General features: G+C 38.8%; 5 protein-coding genes across 6 annotated transcripts; 1 reads left to right on the top strand and 4 right to left on the bottom strand.

Annotated features, from left to right (window-relative positions):
- Positions 1–638: 638 nt before the first annotated feature.
- On the bottom strand, positions 639–6,122 carry LOC104714209 (translocase of chloroplast 159, chloroplastic). Its single transcript, XM_010431494.3, has 2 exons — positions 5,481–6,122; positions 639–5,380 (listed from the first exon to the last, which is right to left on the bottom strand). The coding sequence occupies exons 1-2, from the start codon at positions 5,539–5,541 to the stop codon at positions 876–878; spliced, it is 4,566 nt and encodes a 1,521-aa protein (XP_010429796.2). The 5' UTR covers positions 5,542–6,122; the 3' UTR covers positions 639–875.
- Positions 6,123–6,807: 685 nt separating this feature from the next.
- LOC104714198 (xyloglucan 6-xylosyltransferase 2-like) lies at positions 6,808–9,182 on the bottom strand. The gene is made up of 2 exons (XM_087464591.1): positions 7,930–9,182; positions 6,808–7,460 (listed from the first exon to the last, which is right to left on the bottom strand). Exons 1-2 carry the CDS (start codon positions 8,947–8,949, stop codon positions 7,086–7,088), a joined length of 1,395 nt encoding a protein of 464 aa, XP_087320717.1. The 5' UTR covers positions 8,950–9,182; the 3' UTR covers positions 6,808–7,085.
- A 2,020-nt stretch (positions 9,183–11,202) lies between these two features.
- On the bottom strand, positions 11,203–12,842 carry LOC104714182 (uncharacterized protein P8A3.02c). 2 transcript variants are annotated; one of them, XM_010431467.3, is made up of 4 exons: positions 12,610–12,842; positions 12,493–12,524; positions 12,099–12,257; positions 11,203–11,657 (listed from the first exon to the last, which is right to left on the bottom strand). In XM_010431467.3, exons 1-4 carry the CDS (start codon positions 12,797–12,799, stop codon positions 11,367–11,369), a joined length of 672 nt encoding a protein of 223 aa, XP_010429769.1. In that variant the 5' UTR covers positions 12,800–12,842; the 3' UTR covers positions 11,203–11,366. The 2 variants fall into 2 exon arrangements, with proteins under 2 accessions (XP_010429769.1, XP_087335773.1); XM_087479647.1 differs by having other exon boundaries at positions 12,104–12,257; positions 12,610–12,839.
- Positions 12,843–12,924: 82 nt separating this feature from the next.
- Positions 12,925–16,440, bottom strand: LOC104747161 (translocase of chloroplast 159, chloroplastic-like). The gene is made up of 2 exons (XM_019229569.2): positions 16,292–16,440; positions 12,925–16,153 (listed from the first exon to the last, which is right to left on the bottom strand). Exons 1-2 carry the CDS (start codon positions 16,335–16,337, stop codon positions 12,984–12,986), a joined length of 3,216 nt encoding a protein of 1,071 aa, XP_019085114.2. The 5' UTR covers positions 16,338–16,440; the 3' UTR covers positions 12,925–12,983.
- A 989-nt stretch (positions 16,441–17,429) lies between these two features.
- On the top strand, positions 17,430–17,801 carry LOC147948086 (uncharacterized). The gene has a single exon (XM_087493010.1). It carries the CDS (start codon positions 17,430–17,432, stop codon positions 17,799–17,801), a length of 372 nt encoding a protein of 123 aa, XP_087349136.1.
- The last annotated feature ends 2,183 nt before the right edge of the window (positions 17,802–19,984 follow it).

Raw genomic sequence — 19,984 nt, 5'->3', positions numbered from 1 at the left:
TATACAAGGACTTTAGTATTGTGGAATTCTTACTTACGAACGTTTCTCCTGAGCATTCTTATCCTTAAAGTTTCATTGCTTTGTCAGGTCCGAAAATGACAAAAGTAAAGTTAGTCTTTAGCTTTCAAATTAATTAGACGTCACAAAACAAAACACATATCAGGTTTCTGGACCTATTCACCTCTCAGTAAGTTACAGAAACGTTTTTTTTCGGCAGTTACAAAAACGATTAGAGCAGCAAGTTTTTGTCTTTTTCACCATTAATCACGGATCTTGACCACCTAAAAATCGAGCTCATGCTTCCAATGCTTTGCAGATAATTGCACACGAAATAAATCACATAATCCATAAAGATCACTTTTGCTACATCAGTTACAAGAAATGGCATTTGTTCAGAGTTCGTCTGTTAGGAGTGTGGCAGAAGAAGCCTTACAGATTTCTGTACTACTGCTGAGAAACTAAAACACATACCAATGCCTTCAACGGGCCAAGGAAGAACATTCTGGTTCTAGTACAAACAAAATCTTATTAACAAGGGTACGCACCTGCTTCTTCAACGAACGTTTAGTATCTTCTGCAGAAACTTTGAAGTAACAAATTAGCAAACACAAGCCGAGCAACATCATTAGCATGACATGTAGAACCAAAAGAAAACTGCACTAGGCTCCATTATCATCTGAAGAACAGTAAGAGAAGCTGAGAAGGGCTACTGAAAGTGAAAAATTACTGATACATGATAAATCCGAAGGGGAACCTCTCAACAGAACAAAATACAACTTTGATAAATCTCAACAAAGTTTTTATTAAAGTAGGGGGAAAAAACATTAACTGAAAACCAGTAATATAAAAAAGATCCTTCTGCAGCAGAGATATTTTTAGTACATGCTGTACTTGTCGTTCGTAGCTTCTGGTCGAATGCTCTTGTAGATGGACATGGCAATTGGAAGAATGGCCGTGAGAGCAATCTGCAACTGATCCGAGCTGCTGGTTCTGACTGTGATCTGTCCGCTCATCTTGTTGTTAAGTCCTGCACGAAGCGCGATCTTTGAGTTCCTTCCAACAGAGACTTGAGATTGGAGATTGGCTCCAAGGGCTAAATCGCCTCTCCACTTCACCAGAGACAGCCCTAAAGAGGATTGGTCCTGCCCAATAGGGAAATCAGCTTCCCTAAGCCTGACCTCGAGGTTCGCACCATAGGCAGAATCTCCCTGTGATCGCATTGTCCCAGTGCTGCCCACAAGAACAAACCTTTTCCCCAGTGCTATTTGATCCTCGAGTTTAACACCAGTGGCAATGTTTTCTCCCAAGAAAGTCACTGACCCTCCAACAGTCGTCTTGTTCTTCCTCAAGTTCTTGAATTTGGTTTCTCCTCTAACCACATAAGCCAGCTGCTTCCCTACATTCTGGATATCGAACCCTGCCATAGTGGATCCATTCTCGCCGTGCTTAGCAGACACCGACGAGTCCAAATGAATGTTGAACTCTTTCTTGTCCTTGGTGACTTGGACAGTGGCTGTAGCAGGGAACCGGTTTGCTACAGCAAGACTGTGTTCTGCATTGACACCGTCATATCCACAATCATGGTCCCAACCATGGGTGTCCAACACTGGCCTGGTTAGGAGTTGTGAAGTGGGTTCCAGAAAACGGTATCGGTAAGCTGAGTTATCACTATCAAATGAAGGTGGCAAAACCATATCGGGTAATGGAACTGGCACTGCAGCAGGAGCCCCGTTTTCTGGATCCTCTTCTTCTCCCAGATAACCAAACTCACTTTCACCCACCTTCTTCCCGTTTTTCTTCATTTCTTTCATCCTCTTCAATTCCTCTCTCCACTGCTTCTTCTGCAGGAGCTTTACCCTGTAATCATACTCCTCGAAATATGCCTTTTTCTGTTCTTTTGAGAGTTTTGCAAGTTGGATTTTTCGAAGAGGCTTAAATGGTGGCAGCTGGTCATACTCGTCATCTTCCCCATCGTCCTGCTCAGAATCAGATACATCATCAATTTCAATATCGGAATCAACACTATCACCACCTTGGTCTCCAGGGAGCTTAGGGTGTGCACGAGACTGCAACAGCCAAGACAACAAGTAAGGGAGAGGTGGGGATCGAACTCGGAAACCAAATACTTTACGATGGTCGATTGGTTCTTGAGGCTTCAATAGAGAATTTGCTTCAGACAAAACCTTTACGGAGTAGCACAATAACAACAGCTGAGGTCTCCAAGTTTGGCCATTCGGGAGAACCTTCACTCCCTCCCGGTTCTTCCTACACAAGGGGTGATTCTCAACAAGAGAAACCGGATTCATCAGACTTGGGTTCATCAAGCGTAGATCACCAACGGCCTGTCCTATAGACTGTTGCACTATATGTGAGCACTGCGCTACAAACACATCATAGCTCAATGGGGTGCCAGATGGGCCATCAGGAGGGGCAGAAGCGGCATGGGTCAATGTCACTATAGCGTTTTTCCATATGGATGAACCAAGAGAAGCAGTAACCGTCTTTAGCAAGGGTAAATTGTTCAAGTCCCTGGTCTGAGTATCAAGCCGATCCACATAGAGAACAATATCAGGGGGACACTTCTTCATTACCTTCTTTACAGAGGACAACATTTTTGCATTTGTACTTTGATCCATCGCAGCAGACTTCAAACCAGGAGTATCAATAAAGTTAATCTTGACACCACCCACTGTCTCAGAAATTTCCCTAACCGAAGTGGTTGAGAGCCCAAAAGCATCAATGGAAGTCTTCTGATTTCCCAAAATGGAGTTTATAGTAGCACTTTTTCCCACCCCGGCTTTTCCAAGGACCAGTATGTTTAGAGAGAAGTTCAAATCTTCGTTTCCCTCAGCCTCAGACTCCACAGCTTTCTTCTTCGCAGCATCAAGACTGAATAACTGCCCAGTTTGTCTCCCAGCAAGTAGTGCAAGACGGTAAAGAACCTGCGCTGCAATTGAATCTTCTGCCGAATGCCCCAACCTTTGCAAAAGCCTCAAAAACTTCACACGAAGGCTTTGCAACTTTTCCAATTTCTGTTTTTCTTCCTCGCTCAAGTTAACCTCAGTCTCATCCGCCATTGTAACATTAGGATTGGAAAAGATGTTGGAACGGTTTGCACGTGGAGCTGCTGCAGGTTTCAAGGGCCTTAACGATGAACTCAAACCAGCTGGTCTATCCATAGAGAAAAGCTTTGTACCATCTTGAGATGTTATGGTAAAATTGCCACCTTCTGAACTTCCGCCACCAGTGGCTGCCTTCAAAAGTGCAGCCAAAGCTGCAGAATCAAACATTTTCTCCCCACCTTCATCCTCTGTGTCTACATCCTCGTCAGAATCGGTGACAATCTGGCCATCAATCCTATCTGACATACTGTTAGAAATGTTTGCTTCATCAGAATGTGCCTCAATACCAGAAGAAGCCTTTTCCAGCTCTGCCAAGAACTGTTTTGCAGCTTCAGAACTCCCAAATATCATCTCTTCAGTTTCTTCTTCACTTTCAGACCCATCAACCCCGATAACTCCTTCTCCAGAAGGTTCCTGGTCCACTTCCTTTCCTTCAAAGTTAAACTCACGAGAAGAAACAATGTCTTCGACTGGGAGCTTGTTTCCACCCTCTTCAGCATTGTCCCCTTCGGAAACTTCCGGAACCTCCGGGTTAGGGTTTGCTTCAAACTGTGACTCAGCTGCGGGATTTGAATCCTCTTTTACATCAATTGAATCTACGTTTGAACTTTCAGAAACAGGCAATTCTTTTTCTTCCACATCCACTTTTGGTTCGTCAGGCTCTACTTTGGCTGCCTCTGATATTTCCTTAGCAGCCAATTCAATATTCCCATCATACGCAGCAGTCAGGTCATCAGGTTCCTCAATACTTGGGATGGTCTTGTCAACCTCATCATCTCCACCATCTTCCTTAATTTCTGCCTCCTTCGCTGCCCCAACAACCACAATCCCTGGCTCTGCAACATTGATATCAGCATCAACAGACTCCACCACAGAGGAGTCAACAATAGAGTCTCCTTCGCTAGTCAACTTCTCTCTTACCTCCTCAGTGGCCTTGTCAGATTCAAGTTCAACTCCACCACCTTCAACTTGGCCAACTGGTTCAAACTTATTATGAACATCAACAATGTTACCATCAGTTTCCAGCACCTCACTCGCCTCTACATCTCCAACAACCACAACCCCTGGCTTGGCCACATCTACATCCACAGCTTTTATAGCAGATGAGTCCACTACAAAGTCTTCCTCGTTGGTTAACTTTACACCTTCTTCTTCATTAACAACGCCACTGGACACACTCTCCTCCTCCTTGGTTCCATTGTCAGCTACTGCACCAGCTGCCTTAATTACCTCAGCATAACTCATACCCTTCTCCTCCAATCCGTTAGCTTCTTCCACATCCTTCGGTTCAGTTCCACTTTGGACAGCTACAACCTCTGGCACTGAAGCATTGGCATCCACAGAATCTGGTTTAGAAGAATCTGCTCCGCTAGTCAATTTTTCTCCTACCTCCTCAGTGGCCTTATCAGTCTCAGGTTCAACTCCACCACCATCATCGTGCCCAATTTGATCAAACTTATTAGACACTTCAAGATTTTCCTTATCGGCATTAATCTTCAACTCCTCAGTTCCCTCCGCGTCTCCTACAACAGCGACCCCTGGTTTTGCCACATCAACATGCACAGATTCTACAGGGGACGAGTCCACTACAACATCTCTTTTATCAGTTAACTTCACACCATCTTCTTCAATAACACTATCACTTTTATCGTCAACATCAACTTTTCCACTCAACTCACTCTCCTTCTCATTGGTTTCATCTGCCTGTTTCACCTCATCATCATCTTTTTTCACACCAACATCTTCTTCCACATCCTTGACTTTACTCTCACTCACCGTTTCCGTTTCCGGATTCTCATCCACCACTACACCATCTGCGGAAACTTCTTTCTCTCCAACATCAACACTTCCATTCTCAATCTTACTCTCACCATCGTCTTTAATATCTTCCACGCCCTCACTACTAACCTTCTTTTCCTCCACCGCAACCCCTACACCATCAGAAACATCCTCCGGCTTCGGAGATAACGAGGAAACATCATCTTCTCCAATTGTTTCACCAGAAACAACAACCTCAGGCTTAGTAGTGGTAGCAGAATCATCCTTTAAGGAATCACCCTCGCCACCATCCTTTAAGGAATCATCCTTGTCCTTATCGGCGTCAGGCAAATCATCAGCTACACCCTTATCCGAATTACCAGACAAAGCAGCCTCCCAAGAAGAATCCAACTCCTTCCCACTACTCACAGCGCCACCATCCTCCTCCTTACTGGCGGCTGCTGCAGCAGCGGCGGCGACAACGGAAGCATAGGTTTTTCCTATAACCAAACCCAATAAAAAAACAAACTTTCCGATTAAAACCCTATTCCGAAAAAAACACAGATTAAAAGAAGAAGAAGAGAGAAACGAGAAAGAAACCTGATTGCCCCGAAGCGTAGAAAGGGTTGGTTGGTTCTGGAGTTACAGACTTGGAGTCCATTTGCGCTTTTTGCTGCTACTGTGAGGATTTATCAAAACTTTTATCTCCACAATAACTTGTGGAGGAAGGAGAGATAGGATTAAAAAAAAGGGTTTTAGGGAATTTACCCTTTTTATGATTTATGAGAATTTTGGTGCTCCCCTCTTCGAACAAGAGAGAAGAATTGGGAGAGATAAGGTCAGTGAGCGAACAAAAAATATGACTCTTTTGCTTTGGGATTTTATCTTCTCAGTTTGTTTTTTTGAGGATGATGCTGAAATTACTTGTTTACCCTCACCTCTCTAAGTTGGTGAAGTCTCCAATGCCGCTGCACTCCTAAACGCTGTCGTATTTTCAAAACTGTTCTTTTTTTTTTTGCTCAAGTGAGGCAAACGAAGAGTTTATAAGTTTTTTACGAGGAAAACAATTACTATTGTGGTTAAAAAAATGTGTACTTTTACAAAAAAAAAATCTGCAGAGTTTATATGAAAATTCGAGTTTTTTTTGGATTTAAAATAGAAAAATAATGTTGATATTTTATCACTTTTTTTGGAAAGTATTTACAATTTGATATTTTTGCTTTTATTATTCAATAAAACTCCAAATGTTAATATCTTCCTCAATGGAATATGTTATGATAGGCTCACCAAATCTAGGGTTTTTAAAGTCACCAGAATGAGGGTTTTGTTATATCTTTTCTTTACTAAAAACCAAAAAACCACACACACACACCTACAAACAACAACCAAAAGACGAGATAACATTTGAGATTGCGTTTTTATAAAGAAAATAAATCTTTTTTGTATCTTTGTTGATTCTTCCAACCCGAAATTGCTTGGCCACACGATATTTTCCTTAAATAATTTTTTTTTCCAACCATTATCTATGATTTTTCATTTTTGATTTGGATTCTTGTATATCATGGACTCCAACAATCAGGCCGAGATTATCGTTTCCACATGTTAATGGGCTTTTATAAGGCCTAAAAATAGCCCGATTGTACGTTCGTAATCCAAAATTGCTAATTATTTATTTAGTTAAGAGCAATTAAAGATATTCAGACACAACAAATCTTTTTAAAATCCCCCCATACTGCAAATGAATCTGACCACATGCCACATTTTATGTTCTGAAATCAAACTCTTAAAAGAATTGCGAACATGATCTCGAAACTATACCAACTCAATATTAAATTTTTACATTTTGTATACTAAAAAATCAATAGTTGTTTTTTTATAAATTTACTTAAATTTGAAATCAGACAAAAAAAGATTGAGATCAGGTAAAAAAAAGAAATGTTCTTGAATTAACATAGATTATTGATCCATGAAGCTACAAAATCTCAAGTTCTAATAATGGATTACAAAGAAGAAAGGGCAACATTTTGATTTCGATATAGAAAAACTCTCTAGACGTAGAGACCAAAGTAAAAACCAAAGAATAAACTGATGTCTCTGCACAATACTTTTTATCATCCATCTTAGTACAACAACACGCAAAAAGACACAAGACCAGACATAAATATTGCAAGAAACAGAACACAAATCCTAGACGCAGTTCCAGATTCAAACTTGATTGGTTTGTACCTTAACCGCCTTAAACGCCGGGTGAAGCAACCCAAGCTCGTCTTTCATCTCCAATGGATTGCTAGTTTCGTTCCTCACTCTCTTGACTTTGCGACTAGCCAAAGATTTGTGAGTGAAACCATAGATTTGCAGAATCTGGTTATCCCCAAAGTTGAAGGCTCTGTCCATTTGTTTTAGACACCGTTCCACTGGGTAATCACCAAATTTCCCACACGGTTTGCAACCGACAAAGTGAGTCACCAATGGCCATCTGTGATCGCCTAGACCCGGGTGGTAGTTCTCTATCATCTCTTCATATCGGTCCACGAGAATCCCCCAGTAACCGTGAAGATAGTATCCGCTTTCTAGGTACACCTACAACAATATATGCAGCAGCTCAAATGAGTCGCTCAACAAAACCCCCAAACCAAGCAAAGATTTGAGTTTACTTCAAGAATACACTTCACACAAAATGTGTAATACCACAAGATGCAACTCACATTGTGATTTGTCATGATCAAGAGACATAATAAACCACAAGATGCAACTCACATTGTTACTTGTAAGCAAAAGAAGGATCTTTACGTGATGAAGAGACGTTAAAAACCGACAAGATGCGACTCACATTGTGATTTATGAGCACAAAAATGATCTTTATGTGATAGAGATGTTATAAACTGACTAGAAGCAACTCACATTGTGATTTGTTAGCCAAACAAAACAAAACGATCTGTATGTGATGAAGCGACGTTGTAGACTAAAGTTTCCTAATTTAGAATGTTTTTCCCACATCAAACCAACCAACACTAAAAATGGAATCAAGTTCACAAGTTTAAGTTCTTACCTTGTTACCCCAAGCGTCTCGTTGAGTAGCCAACAAATAAACCATAGCAGACTGATCATCAGCTTCGAAGACAGGTCTATCCTTGAGCTCACGGGTCAAAACCTTACCAGCTTCCTCACGGATCTTCCCTTTAGGACCCATAGGAGCCCAAGTATCAAGCAAATCAAGCGCCCATTGATTGTTCCTAAGCAAGAAACTCCCAGTGTTCAACCCAATCCAGTTCTTCTGATCATAAACCATCTCATTCCATCCGTGCATCACAAGGTTGTAATCTTTATACCTCTCCCATGGAAGCTCAAAGGCCATATCAGTAAACATAGCATCACTATCCATCCACCAAAGGAACTCAATCTCAGGATGTGACAACAAAAGCTTCCTAATCAAAGGAAGCTTGGCCCAGAAACCAGCCATCTCGGCATCGAGAAGAGCCATGTTGTAAAAGATCTCAATCCCGTGTAACCTACAGTAATCGATCTTGTTCTTGATGGATTTCAAAAGGTAGTGGTCACCGACAGGGTTCTCACACGGTTTTGGCGCCGAACCAGTAACCAGAAGAACACGTGGCTTGTTAGGTCCGATGAAATTGGGGAAGCTAGGGTTCTTAGCTAACCAATCAGATCTCTGCTCATCCCAATCTGAAATCTTGGGTCCGAGAGTGTAAGGTTTGTTCGGGTCGGGTTTCTCTTCAACACCTTCGTCAACGAATATCTTGTTGATGTCAAACGTCTCGTAGTTATTACTCCCGCCGGAGTTACCACCACCACCGTCGCCGCCGGCGGCGGAAGAATCTCCTCCGGTCTGGATTTCTTCGAGGACACGGTGAGGCTCACCTCGTTTGCGTGTGTAGAAATGTTGACGGATCTCGTCGAGATCTTGCTCCGGAGTACCGAATTTACCGGCGCCGATCGTGCTGCGTAGGACGACTACGGTAAGAACGAGGCAGAGGATCGTTACCTTTAATTGGCGGAAAGCTCTTTGGATTCTCCGGCACCGGTAAGCTCCTAAACACCTCTCATTCATCTTTCTTTCTTTCTTCTTATGAGATTCTTCTGTGAAAGATCTGTGCTTCTGTGTGTTTATTAAGAGAAGATCTGAGTTTCCATTAATGTAAGAGATTCGAATTTGTGATTAAACAACGCTGTTAAAAAATTTAATCAAAAGTTTTACTTACTACAACCAAGAGGAAGAGAAAGAGAAAGAGAAAGAGATTTTGTGTTTTTGGACATGACAGTTAATATTGTCCGATTTCACTTAATTGTCGGTGGTGGTAGTGCTGTGTTAGTAGTGTTTCTCACACGTGGCGAAATTTAAGAGCGTGTGATTTGTGATCAATGATCTTGACCGTTGATGCAGCTATAGATCTGTTAAATACTCCCTCTGTCAAAATTTAAATATTTTCAATGATTACTTCTTAAAATCTACAAAACATCAATCTTTGTGGGACAAGAAAATATCCCAAAATATTAATCTTTGTGAGACAGATGAAGTATAATTTTTTAAAAAAAAAACTAGAAATCTAACATCGTTGAAAAGTCAACTCGTCATTTTTATTATTTTTTGGAAGTTTTAGTGGAAAAAAATCGTAATAGTGTTGTTTTATGAAGTATATTTATATATAGAAAACTAGTTGAAAAGAAAGAGGAGCATAAATAGCAAAAGATTTTCAACTTGTTCAGTTAGTTAAATTACTAATTAGAGGTTAGTAGTTTTTTTTCTGTTTGAATTTATTATTCTTTGATTTCTTTTTTTAATTATTTTTTGATATGTAACCATATTTAAGATTTTATAAGTAGTTTTTTTACAAAATTTAAGATTTGATAATTTGTGTGTATATATATTTTTAATTAGAAAAGGAATGAATTTGTTTTAGAACAAAAAATTATAAAAATATTTACCAGTTTGTTTTGTTGTATATTTTTTCTTAAATTTTGCTCTCATTCTTTTTAACTTCATTTATATTTGCCAAAGTTTCTTTCTATATATACATAACTAAAAAAAAAAACGACAGGAGAAAGAAAAAGAAAACTTGTATATATGACTGTTGAAATCTCTTATTACACTTGACCCATAAAAACATAAACGAATTCACTATGTACATACAAGAAAAGAAAAAGAAAAAATAAAAATCAACAGATATATATACAGAAGAAAAGGCTCAATTACAATTGTAAATAAAAATTATATAGTACATGTTGATCTATGTTACATAATTTACATTATATCACCATTTTTATCAATAATTCTCTTTTTTTTTTTTTTGTCAAACAATAATTCTCTTATATTATAAACTAGGGAATAAACTAAAGTTAAGTACCCTAATCGAAAATTTCTACTTCAAAGAGAAAAAGTCGAGCGAGTGAGAGTCACGCGCGGTGATTTTTTCTCTTCCCCAGATCCTTCTTTTTCTGACCACAAGCTCGTGCTCCGATCTGGGTCCTCCATCAATTCCGGTGACAGCGAGGACCCCTCGGCCCATAGTTCTTCATTCGTGACTCTTTGCATGTTACCGGCGAGGCTGATGGACGAAATCAAGGGAGCGGTGGAGAGGAGAAGAATCCGCAAGACGCCGCCGATAAGAGCTCTACCGGAGGAGTTGCTACGCGGAGCGGAAGAGGGAGATTCACGGCGACGAACGAGAGAAGAAGGTAGATAGATCGGAGGATTGGAGATTCTGGAGGCTTCACGGGATCGGTTATGATAGGGGAGGTAGTCTCCGATTCGGCGGAGCTAAGCCACCGTCGAAGGTCCGCTCATCTACTCCCTGCTGCCTCTTTTCTCTCACGACTGAGCGTGAAAACCTCCTCGACGAAAGGCAGATCGGATCTCTTCCTCCTTCCCAAAACGGCTCTACGGTGGCAGGATGGCAAACGGATCTTGGATCACCATCTCTGTTCGGCTACCGTCGTCCAGGCTCACCGGAGATCCTGTTCCGGCTGAGTATCCGCAAGTATGGGCGGCGGCTGCAAACGAGTTTTTCGTTTTGCAAATTAGAGTTTCACGGCCCCCGGTTAAGTTCGGTTTGTGAACCCGGCCGGTTTTGTTCCATCGGTTTAGTTTTGGTTAACTGTAAATGAGTTGGACCCTTGGGATAATTGTAAATGGGCCTATTCCGGAAATAGCCCATTGGACATTATATTTTATAAATTGAATACCCATTAACAAAAAAAAAAAAAAAAAAAAAAAAATTTCTACTTCAAATTATCAGACTATATATATAATATAAATAGGGACCCATATAAATATCGTTTCCTATGATACGATATTTGAAAACAATTTTCAACAAAAAAGTTGATAACAATAAAATACTTAACCATTGTAACTTGTAAGGTATGAGGAATGGATTACCAACTAGTCTAAACATTATAGTTCTTATCAACTAATAACAGTTACAAATCGATGTCCTCTAGATAATGAATCAAAATCAGCTTCAAACACCCTTAAGCTTGACATAACTTTCTCAAGGTAATGGAGATTCTTCGTTTCTGATCAATTTCTTCTCCTTGCCATACCTGAAACCCATTCTGCTTTCGATTAATCTCGTGTTTCCACTGATACCGAGCTTCTCCAGACATGAGAATAAGAGATCCCGGGTTCAACAACACATCTACGTATTCTTCTTCTTGTTCTTCCTTTTCTGCGGGACTGAACCGCATCACGCAAGGTGATTCCAGAGAGACAATGGCAATTCCATCTTCAAAACGCAGCAGATCAACATGTGCACAAATCCCCTGTTAAAAGAATATTGCCTTGTCATATTATGTTTGATCTAATGTCTGAATATTCCATGACTGATATTGTTTTCACCCATTATGCAACTCTCTTAAACAATCTAACTGAAACGCTCCAGGAAACCTTAACAAGCTGTTACTCTGTTGGTTCTTTTAGCTTTTGCAATATCCCATTATAAGATCATTCAGTTTTTGTTTTTGTTTTTGCATTTGGCATCTTAATGCTGTCTTTGACTGATTTAATGATTTCACTAATTGTGCAAACTCTCTTAAACCATTTGATTGTAACGCACCAAGAAACAATAACAAGTTGTTACTCTATTGGTTTCTTCTAAATTGTATGAAACATGTCTGAATAAATCATCTATCTCTTTTTCGAAACGGTAACAAGCTGCTCGTTATCTATTGGTTCCTCTAGAAAAGAAGTGAAACATGACGTACCTCACCTGGTTGGTATAAATTGACAATAAGCTGGTCGAACAGAGGTTCTCTCCACAGCAAATCAGAAGGCAACAGTCGAAGATCAACAGATTCTACAGTCTCACGGATGAGATCAGATAGTTCTATTGCCCATGAAGGGAGATTACCAAATCTCATCGCCTTCCCCAAAAAAAAAAAACACAAAAAAAAAAAGAAGAAGCTTAAGTTTCTCTGTTTATGTATCATCATCTCATACTAAGCATCACACCTAAATACCAAATCTCATGGAGCGTCCCAATTTTTTTTCTTCTAAACTACAGTGAGAAACTAAACCCTTAACATTGCCTTCAAGTAACCAAGGAAAGAACAGTAAGATCATGGCACATCAACGAAACAGATGACTGAGGTTTGGTACCTGGTTAATTGATTCTTCAACGAACCAACCTTCTGAAGAAATTTTAAAAACGAACAAAATTTAGCGAACAAGAATTAGAATATGGAAACCAAAGAAGAGCCCAAAAAGATACCCTACCGCTGAGAATGGCGGAGAGCAAAACAGACTGATGAGCGATAGAGAGAAACTTTCTACAGAGCCATAATCCATTGATCTCCTCCACTCGCTCCCACACCTTCGTATCTCCGATTGCTTCATCTACGACATCGTCGTCATCGGACGAATCTCCAAAAGCTGCTCTCAAATTCTCTGCTTCATCATCGTCCATTATTGAGTTATTTCTTTGGGCTCCTTCTCGTTATTTATAATATGAAATCCAATAAAAGCCCATCTCTTTAATATAATAATGAATTTTTCAATCGAAGTTTGGCAAAAAACATAATTAGAAAATTAGTAAGATTCTCTTAATAAATATATGAATTAGTAACACCAAATATACAGTACACTAAATCCTAAAGATCATTGTCAGTTTCTTTAGATTGTCTAATCCTCCTGTAGATGGACATGGCAAGAGGAAGAATGGCCATCAAGGCAAGCTGCAACTGATCTGAGCTGCTGGTTCGGACACTGAAACGCCCAGTCCTCTTGGTGTCAAGACTTGCAACACCTGTTAACTTTGTTTGTCGTCCTATAGAGATTTGAGACCGTACATTGGCTGTGGCGGTTAAATCATCTTTCGACATGGTTAGAGATAGTCCCGCATGAGATTGGTTTTGTCCAATTGGAAAATCAGCTTCTCTAAGTCTGGCCTCGATGTTTGCTTCAAAAGCTGTTTCTCCTCCTTGTGACGACCGCATCGTCCCTCCATTCCCCACGAGGACAAGTCTTTTCCCGACAGCCATCTGTTTCTCCATTTTAAAACCAAAAGGAATGTTCCCGTCAATGAATGCAACTAACCCTCCAATAGTCATCTTCCCCCTCTTTGAGTCTTTGAATTTGGTTTCTCCTTTCAACAAATACATTAGTTGCTCGCTTCCTTGGATAAGAAGCCCTGCCATGGTGGATCCATTGTCCCCGTGCTTAGCACAGATAGACGAGTCTAGAAGGATGTTGAACTCTTTCTTGTCCTTTGTCACTTGGGCAGTAACTGCGGCTGGGAACCGTTTAGCTACCGCAAGGCTCCCTTCTGCGATAACACAGTCAAGTCCACAATCATTGTCCCAGCCTTGGGAGTCGTACACTGACTTGGTAATAAGCTGGGAAGAGGATTCAAGAGAACGGTAACGATAAGCTGACTGATCACTGTCAAATGACGGTGGCAAGACGATATCAGGTAATACAACAGGAGGAGCCCATGCAGGTGGAGCCTCTTCTTCTTCTTCTTCATAATGATAATACTCACTTTCAGCTACCTTCTTCTTCTTCTTCCCATTTCTCTTTATTTCTCTCATCCTCCTCAAGTCCTCCCTCCATTGTTTCTTCTGCAGGAGCTTTATCCGGTAATCATACTCCTCGAAATATGCCTTTCTCTGTTCCTTTGAGAGTTTTGCAAGTTGGGTTTTTCGAAGAGGCTTAAATGGTGGCAGCTGGTCATACTCGTCATCTTCCCCATCTTCCTGCTCAGAATCAGACACATCATCAATGTCAATATCAGAATCAACACCTTCATTTGCAGGGAGCTTAGGATGTGCACGAGACTGCAACAGCCAAGACAACAAGTTAGGGAGGCGCAATGGTCGAACTTGGAAACCAAATATCTTACGATGGTCCAATGGTTCTTCTTGAAGCTTCAATAGAGAATCTGCGTCTGAAATAACTTTCTTATTGTAGCACAAAAGCAACAGTTGAGGTCTCCAAGTTTGGCCGTTCGGGAGGACCTTCACTCCCTCCCGGTTCTCAACAAGAGAAACTTCATTCATTAACCGTGGGTTTATCACACGTAAGTCACCAACGGCTTGTCCAATAGACTGTTGAACAATATGTGAGCACTGTTGTACAAACACATCATAGCTCAAAGGAGTACCAGATTGGCCATCAGGAGGGGCAGAGCCAGCATGTGTCAAAGTGACTATGGCGTTTTTCAATATGGATGAACCAAGAGAAGCAGTAATCGTCTTTAGCAAGGGCATATCGTCCAAGCCTCTATTCTGAGCATCTAGACGATCAACATAAAGAACCACATCAGGGGGAAACTTCTTCATTACCTTCTTCACGGAAGACAATATTTTGGAATTGGCACTTTGATCCATGACAGAAGACTTTAACCCCGGAGTATCGATGATTGTGATCTTGACACCACCCACCGTTCTAGAAATTTCTTGAACCGAAGTGGTGGATGGTTCAAATGCATGAATTGATGCCTTTTGATCGCCCAAGATGGAATTTATCGTAGCACTTTTTCCTACTCCAGATTTTCCAAGGACCAGTATGTTTAGAGAGAAATTTAAATCTTCTTTTCCCTCAGCCTCAGACTCCATAGCCATCTTCTTTGCAGCATCAAGACTGAATGAATGACCAGAATGCCTCAACGTAAGAAATGCAAGATTATGAAGAACCTTTGCTGCTATTGATTCTTCTACAGACTGCCCCAACCTATACACTAGACGCAAATATGATACACGCATACTCTGCAATTTTTCCAACTTATCTCTCTCTTCCTCGCTCAAGTTAATCTCACTCTCTTCACTCACTGCAACTTTTAGACTGGGAAAGATGTTGGAACGGTTGGGAAGTGGGGCTGCAGATTGACGATGTCTTAAAGATGAACCTAGACCAGCTGGAGGTTCCATAGAGAAAAGCTTCATTACATCCTGCGACATGGTATAATTACCACCATCTGAACTTGCACTGGTGGCCGCCTGTAGAAACGCAGCCAAAGCTGCAGAATCAAACGTTTTCTCCTCACCGTCATCATCCGTATCCACTTCCTCATCAGAATCGGTGAAAACATTTTCCAACTCTTTCAAGAACTGTTCTCCAGATTTTGAACTCCCAAATACCATCTCTGGAGTTTCTTCATCACTTTCAGACCCATCAACACCTTCTCTAGAAGAAGCATGTTCGATTTTCAAGTCTTCAGCGCTACACTCAGGTGTAGAAACAATCTCCTGAATATCCAAGGTGGTCTTATCAACCACATCAACATGCAGAGATTCTGCGGTTAATAAGTCCACAATGAAGTTTCTTAACTTCACAGCCTCTTCTTCTACAGCCTGATCAATATTGTCGTCATCATCGACTATATCATCAAACAGACACTTCTCCTCTTTGGTTCCAGACACTAAAACATCTGCCCTTTTCACTTCATCACAGGGCATACCATAATTCACTCCATTGGCTTCTTCCACACCCCTTACTTTGTTCTCACTCTCCCTCTCCCCAATTTCCTCTTTCTCAATTTCATAAGAAACTATTAGAGTATCATTCACAACCTCCTTCTCTTCAACATCAATACTCACCGTTTCAATCTCTTTAACCCCAATTCTTTCTCCATCTGGTTCAAAAGAAACAGAATCGTCCGCAACACTCTCAGTCATTGGAGAAATTGATTGACCCGAGACATCGCAACATTCCGATTTTCCCGCCAAAGACAGAGACGATGTCTTAAAACCCTTAACACTACTCAAAACCCCAACCTCGTCACCACCACAACCGTTGGCAACATCGGAAGCCCAATTTCGACCTGTAAAAAATTGAAAAATATCTCTCTCCGATCAAAAAATAAAATTCCTTTGTTCCAGTAAACGACACTGGCCCGACGGAAGAAGAAGAAGAAGAAGAAGATGGGTTTAAAAAGGATGAAAAAAAAAAAAAAAAAAACCTGATTGCTTCGAAGCGTAAAACGAAGATTGGTCTGGTGCTACCATCAACACTGCTGCTAGTTTGTTTAAAATCTTCAAACTTTTTTCTCACGAAACTTGTGAAGAAGGAGATAACAATGGGGTTTAGGGCTTAAGGAAATTGACACCCTTTTTCACAAATTGATTTAATACACAATTTTATCTCTGTCAATTTTTTTCTTCGTTATCGAAAATGACAGAATTACCCTTAGTTTTAAGTCGGTGAAGTTCTTAGACCTTGTGGTAGTAATTTGGTCTTTCGAGTTAAACCAGTGAATTAAATTTTATTTGTTATAATCTATAAGTTTTTTTTTTTCTGAATCATATTGTGTATCATTGGTAACAGCTTACAAAACTTTACAAATATACAATTTTAAAATATACCAATCACAAAAACTTTACTAATAGTATTATCAAAAGTTTTACTCTTAGATTTTTTTACAACTTTCACGATGTTTCCTACAGCTTTTTATTATTCTGTAACATCTTACCGCTTATTTTACAAAAAAAAAAATCATAAGTTGGTAAATATTTAATTTTAAAAATAACTTAGTAACTATTTAATTTTAAAATTAAATTAAATTAAAATTCCTCAAAATACCATACTTAAAAAATAAATCCAAAAACAAAATATTTCAAGTTTTTTACAAAAATACCACAAACCAAAAAAATGATTTTTGTATAGTATAGATATATTTTATTTTATCATCATTGAATCAATAATGTCTGATTCATAGCTAACTTATTGCGCAAATAACACGATTTAGTGGGGTCGAACTCTGGTGGAATCGGTCACAAATGTGGTATTGTAACCACTTGACTAAAGACACTTCCCGTCTAGATATTTTTTTTAGGTTTGGATTGAGAATTTTAGATTTAGAGTATAGTTTTTAGGGGTATGAATTAGTTTTTAATATTAACACTAAATCTAATTACGGTATTTTTGGAAAAAAAAATATTAAAAAAAAAAACAAAAAAGGTGGTATATTGGGAAAAAACTCATTTTTAGTGTATTTATGAGAACTATATTAATTTCCCACAGCCTCGGTGTTTGCAAATGTGGATCATTTTCTTGGGGCATAAAACCCAGGGGCTCAGGTTATAACTTTTTCATGGTTCATGTGGTACATTTGGAAAGCGCGGAATGCGAAGCTATTCGAAAATGAGGTGGAAAAGCCGGCCGAAATAGCGCAGTTGGCGGCCAGTGAGGCAACGGTCTGGTCTGTGGCTCAGGTTGAGGACGAGGAGGGTATTATGGCTCCAACACGTCCCAAACCTCGTTTGGTGCGGGAATGTGTTTCTCTTCCTACTGTGTACACTGGTTTCCGCTGTTTTGTTGATGGTTCTTGGAAGGACAAAGACAAATTTGCCGGTGCAGGCTGGGTGTGTATGTCGTCACAAGATTCTCCTCCTCTCATGGGTGCCTCAAATTTTCGGCGAAGTCTCTCGCCACTTCATGCTGAGGTTGAAGCCTTTGTGTGGGTTTTGTAATGTATGATCGGACATGACTTCAGAGATATAGCTTTTCTCACAGACTACTCAGATTTGGTGAAGATGGTGTCTTCACCGGTTGACTGGCCGGCTTTCTCTGCCTATCTCGATGACATCAAGGTGGATATAGAGGAATTCTCAAGTTTTTCGTTAACTTTAATTTCTAGGAATGCAAATGTACTTGCAGACCGACTAGTACGACAAGTTCGTAATTAACCACATGTGATTACATATGTTAACTATTTTTTTCCAATTAGATTGTTTAAGTCAATTCTTTTGTTGTTAAAAAAAAAGAACTATATTAATTTGCTAGATTTTTGTGGTATTTTTTATAAAGTTAGATGTGATGAATATATATATCCATCCACATATATGTATATTTTTTTTTTGTTACAAAGCTAAATCATATTTTCCTTAAAAAGTTATAAGAAAAAAAAATCATAGCTTAGCCTGGTAGACATTCAATTTTGAAAATGAATTAAAAAGAGTTGCGCTAGATTTTTTGTATTTTTTTTTTTTAATGTCAGGAAGCAAAAAACATTGATGTATAAAAAGCCACTCATATGTATTTATTTATTTTCCTTAAAAAAAGGCCATTAACATTCACATTATAACCGCCATTAGATTTCAGCCTTATTAACCTCGAAAACCAAAAAGTAACCGCCTTTTAAAACTCAATACAAAAAAGGTCACGTGGTGAAGCATGCATGGTTTGTATAGTCAGAAGACTTTTTAGGAGACTGGACTCGTGCGAACGCGAACACGTGCCCAACTATTGAAACCGACGGTAGACAAACCGAACCCCCAAGTGTTTTGTCATTCATCGTAACGTACATATGTTTGTGTCGTAGCTGCGAACTAACCGGTTCGGTTTTTTTCGTCTTTAAAAAAGATTCTTTACGATTGCATGTTCTTGGTCAAATATTCTTGATTTGTTTTTTTTTTATATATACACTATTCTTAAGGATTCCTCGATGGACTTGTGTGATTTAGTTTGACTTTTTCTTTTACTTCATTTGTTCTTCTTTTGTCTTTTAAAATTTTGTATAAGATTTTTCACCAATATTTTGTTCCCCATAGTTATACACACTCAAACAGAATTTATAGTAAATAAAATATTGTGGTAAAATATATGAAAAGGACACATTATTATAAGGAGTTTGAATGTTATGAGCATTCTTTTAAAAATTACCTTTTTTGTTATATATGGTATGGTTTGGTCGTGTAAATAGTGAAGTGAATGATAAGAGAGAGTTTGACCATAATAAAATTGTGAGTGAGTGTGTGTGTTTTGATGTGGTAAAGTTAAAGATTTGACCAGTTTTGGAGTCAATCTCCTAAAAAAAGGCAAGTAGAATCTTACCTCCTTATCTGTACAGATAGTCAGATACGTGCTTCTGTATTGCCCAAGCGGGGGAGCTAACTCTCTCTTTCTCTTTTTGGACAATTATATAAAATGCCAACTTTTTTTTTTCTAAAACAAAAAAAGGAAATCATTATTAAATACATTATTCTCCACAACTAAACTATACCATATCAGAATATTTTATCCAACTTGGTTTCACCACATACAGTAGTTTTAGTTATAAAAGGCTCTACCAAAAATAACTAATGTAATTCAGGAATTTTGTTTTAAATATTAAATCAGCTATAAATTATAGCCTATAATGTGTACAAGTATTATTGTTTAATTGATATAGTGTGTGTGTGTGTTTGCATATATATATATATGTGCTTTTGTTTTTGTTTGAAAAGTTTGGAATTTTATACCAACAATTACTCAATTTTCTAAAATTTATTAATTAAAAACAACGAAAAGATTTTTTTGTCGTATGCATTTATTTTACTTTCAAAAAATCATGGATAACAAAATAGTCGTTATATAGATTAGATATAATATGCAAAACTACAAAACTATAATGTAAAATCTTACTTTTTGTCGAGAAGTGTATTCATCGATTATGGATTCAATTTGTCGTTTACGTTTATAATTTTAAAATAATTAAATTACATACTAAAATTAATATCAAAAATATATGTATATAATGTACTTATTTACATCTATTAACAAAGTAAGTATGCAAATATCTATATTATCCAACAATAAATAGAAATGTATAACATTAAATTTTACAAATAATTTCTTTATTTTGACTAAAAATTTTATACATGCCGACTTAAAA

The sequence above is a fragment of the Camelina sativa genome, chromosome 2 (genome assembly GCF_030686135.1).
Source record: "Camelina sativa cultivar CO46 ecotype springtype chromosome 2, ASM3068613v1".
In the NCBI taxonomy this organism is placed as follows: Eukaryota; Viridiplantae; Streptophyta; class Magnoliopsida; order Brassicales; family Brassicaceae; genus Camelina; species Camelina sativa.
This window is presented reverse-complemented; position numbering and strand designations above follow the sequence as displayed.

Bases quoted from the DNA above. Each gene is read 5' to 3' on its own strand.
- LOC104714209 (XM_010431494.3), bottom strand. From the start codon at position 5,541: ATGGACTCCAAGTCTGTAACTCCAGAACCAACCAACCCTTTCTACGCT. The intron at 5,381-5,480 runs GTTTCTTTCTCG...GTTTGGTTATAG, and splicing joins CTACGCTTCGGGGCAATCAG to GAAAAACCTATGCTTCCGTT.
- LOC104714198 (XM_087464591.1), bottom strand. From the start codon at position 8,949: ATGAATGAGAGGTGTTTAGGAGCTTACCGGTGCCGGAGAATCCAAAGA. The intron at 7,461-7,929 runs GTAAGAACTTAA...ATATTGTTGTAG, and splicing joins GAGACGCTTGGGGTAACAAG to GTGTACCTAGAAAGCGGATA.
- LOC104714182 (XM_010431467.3), bottom strand. From the start codon at position 12,799: ATGGACGATGATGAAGCAGAGAATTTGAGAGCAGCTTTTGGAGATTCG. The intron at 12,258-12,492 runs GTACCAAACCTC...TTTTTGGGGAAG, and splicing joins TTGAAGAATCAATTAACCAG to GCGATGAGATTTGGTAATCT. The intron at 11,658-12,098 runs GTACGTCATGTT...TTCTTTTAACAG, and splicing joins ATTTATACCAACCAGGTGAG to GGGATTTGTGCACATGTTGA.
- LOC147948086 (XM_087493010.1), top strand. From the start codon at position 17,430: ATGTGGTACATTTGGAAAGCGCGGAATGCGAAGCTATTCGAAAATGAG.
- LOC104747161 (XM_019229569.2), bottom strand. From the start codon at position 16,337: ATGGTAGCACCAGACCAATCTTCGTTTTACGCTTCGAAGCAATCAG. The intron at 16,154-16,291 runs GTTTTTTTTTTT...AATTTTTTACAG, and splicing joins TTACGCTTCGAAGCAATCAG to GTCGAAATTGGGCTTCCGAT.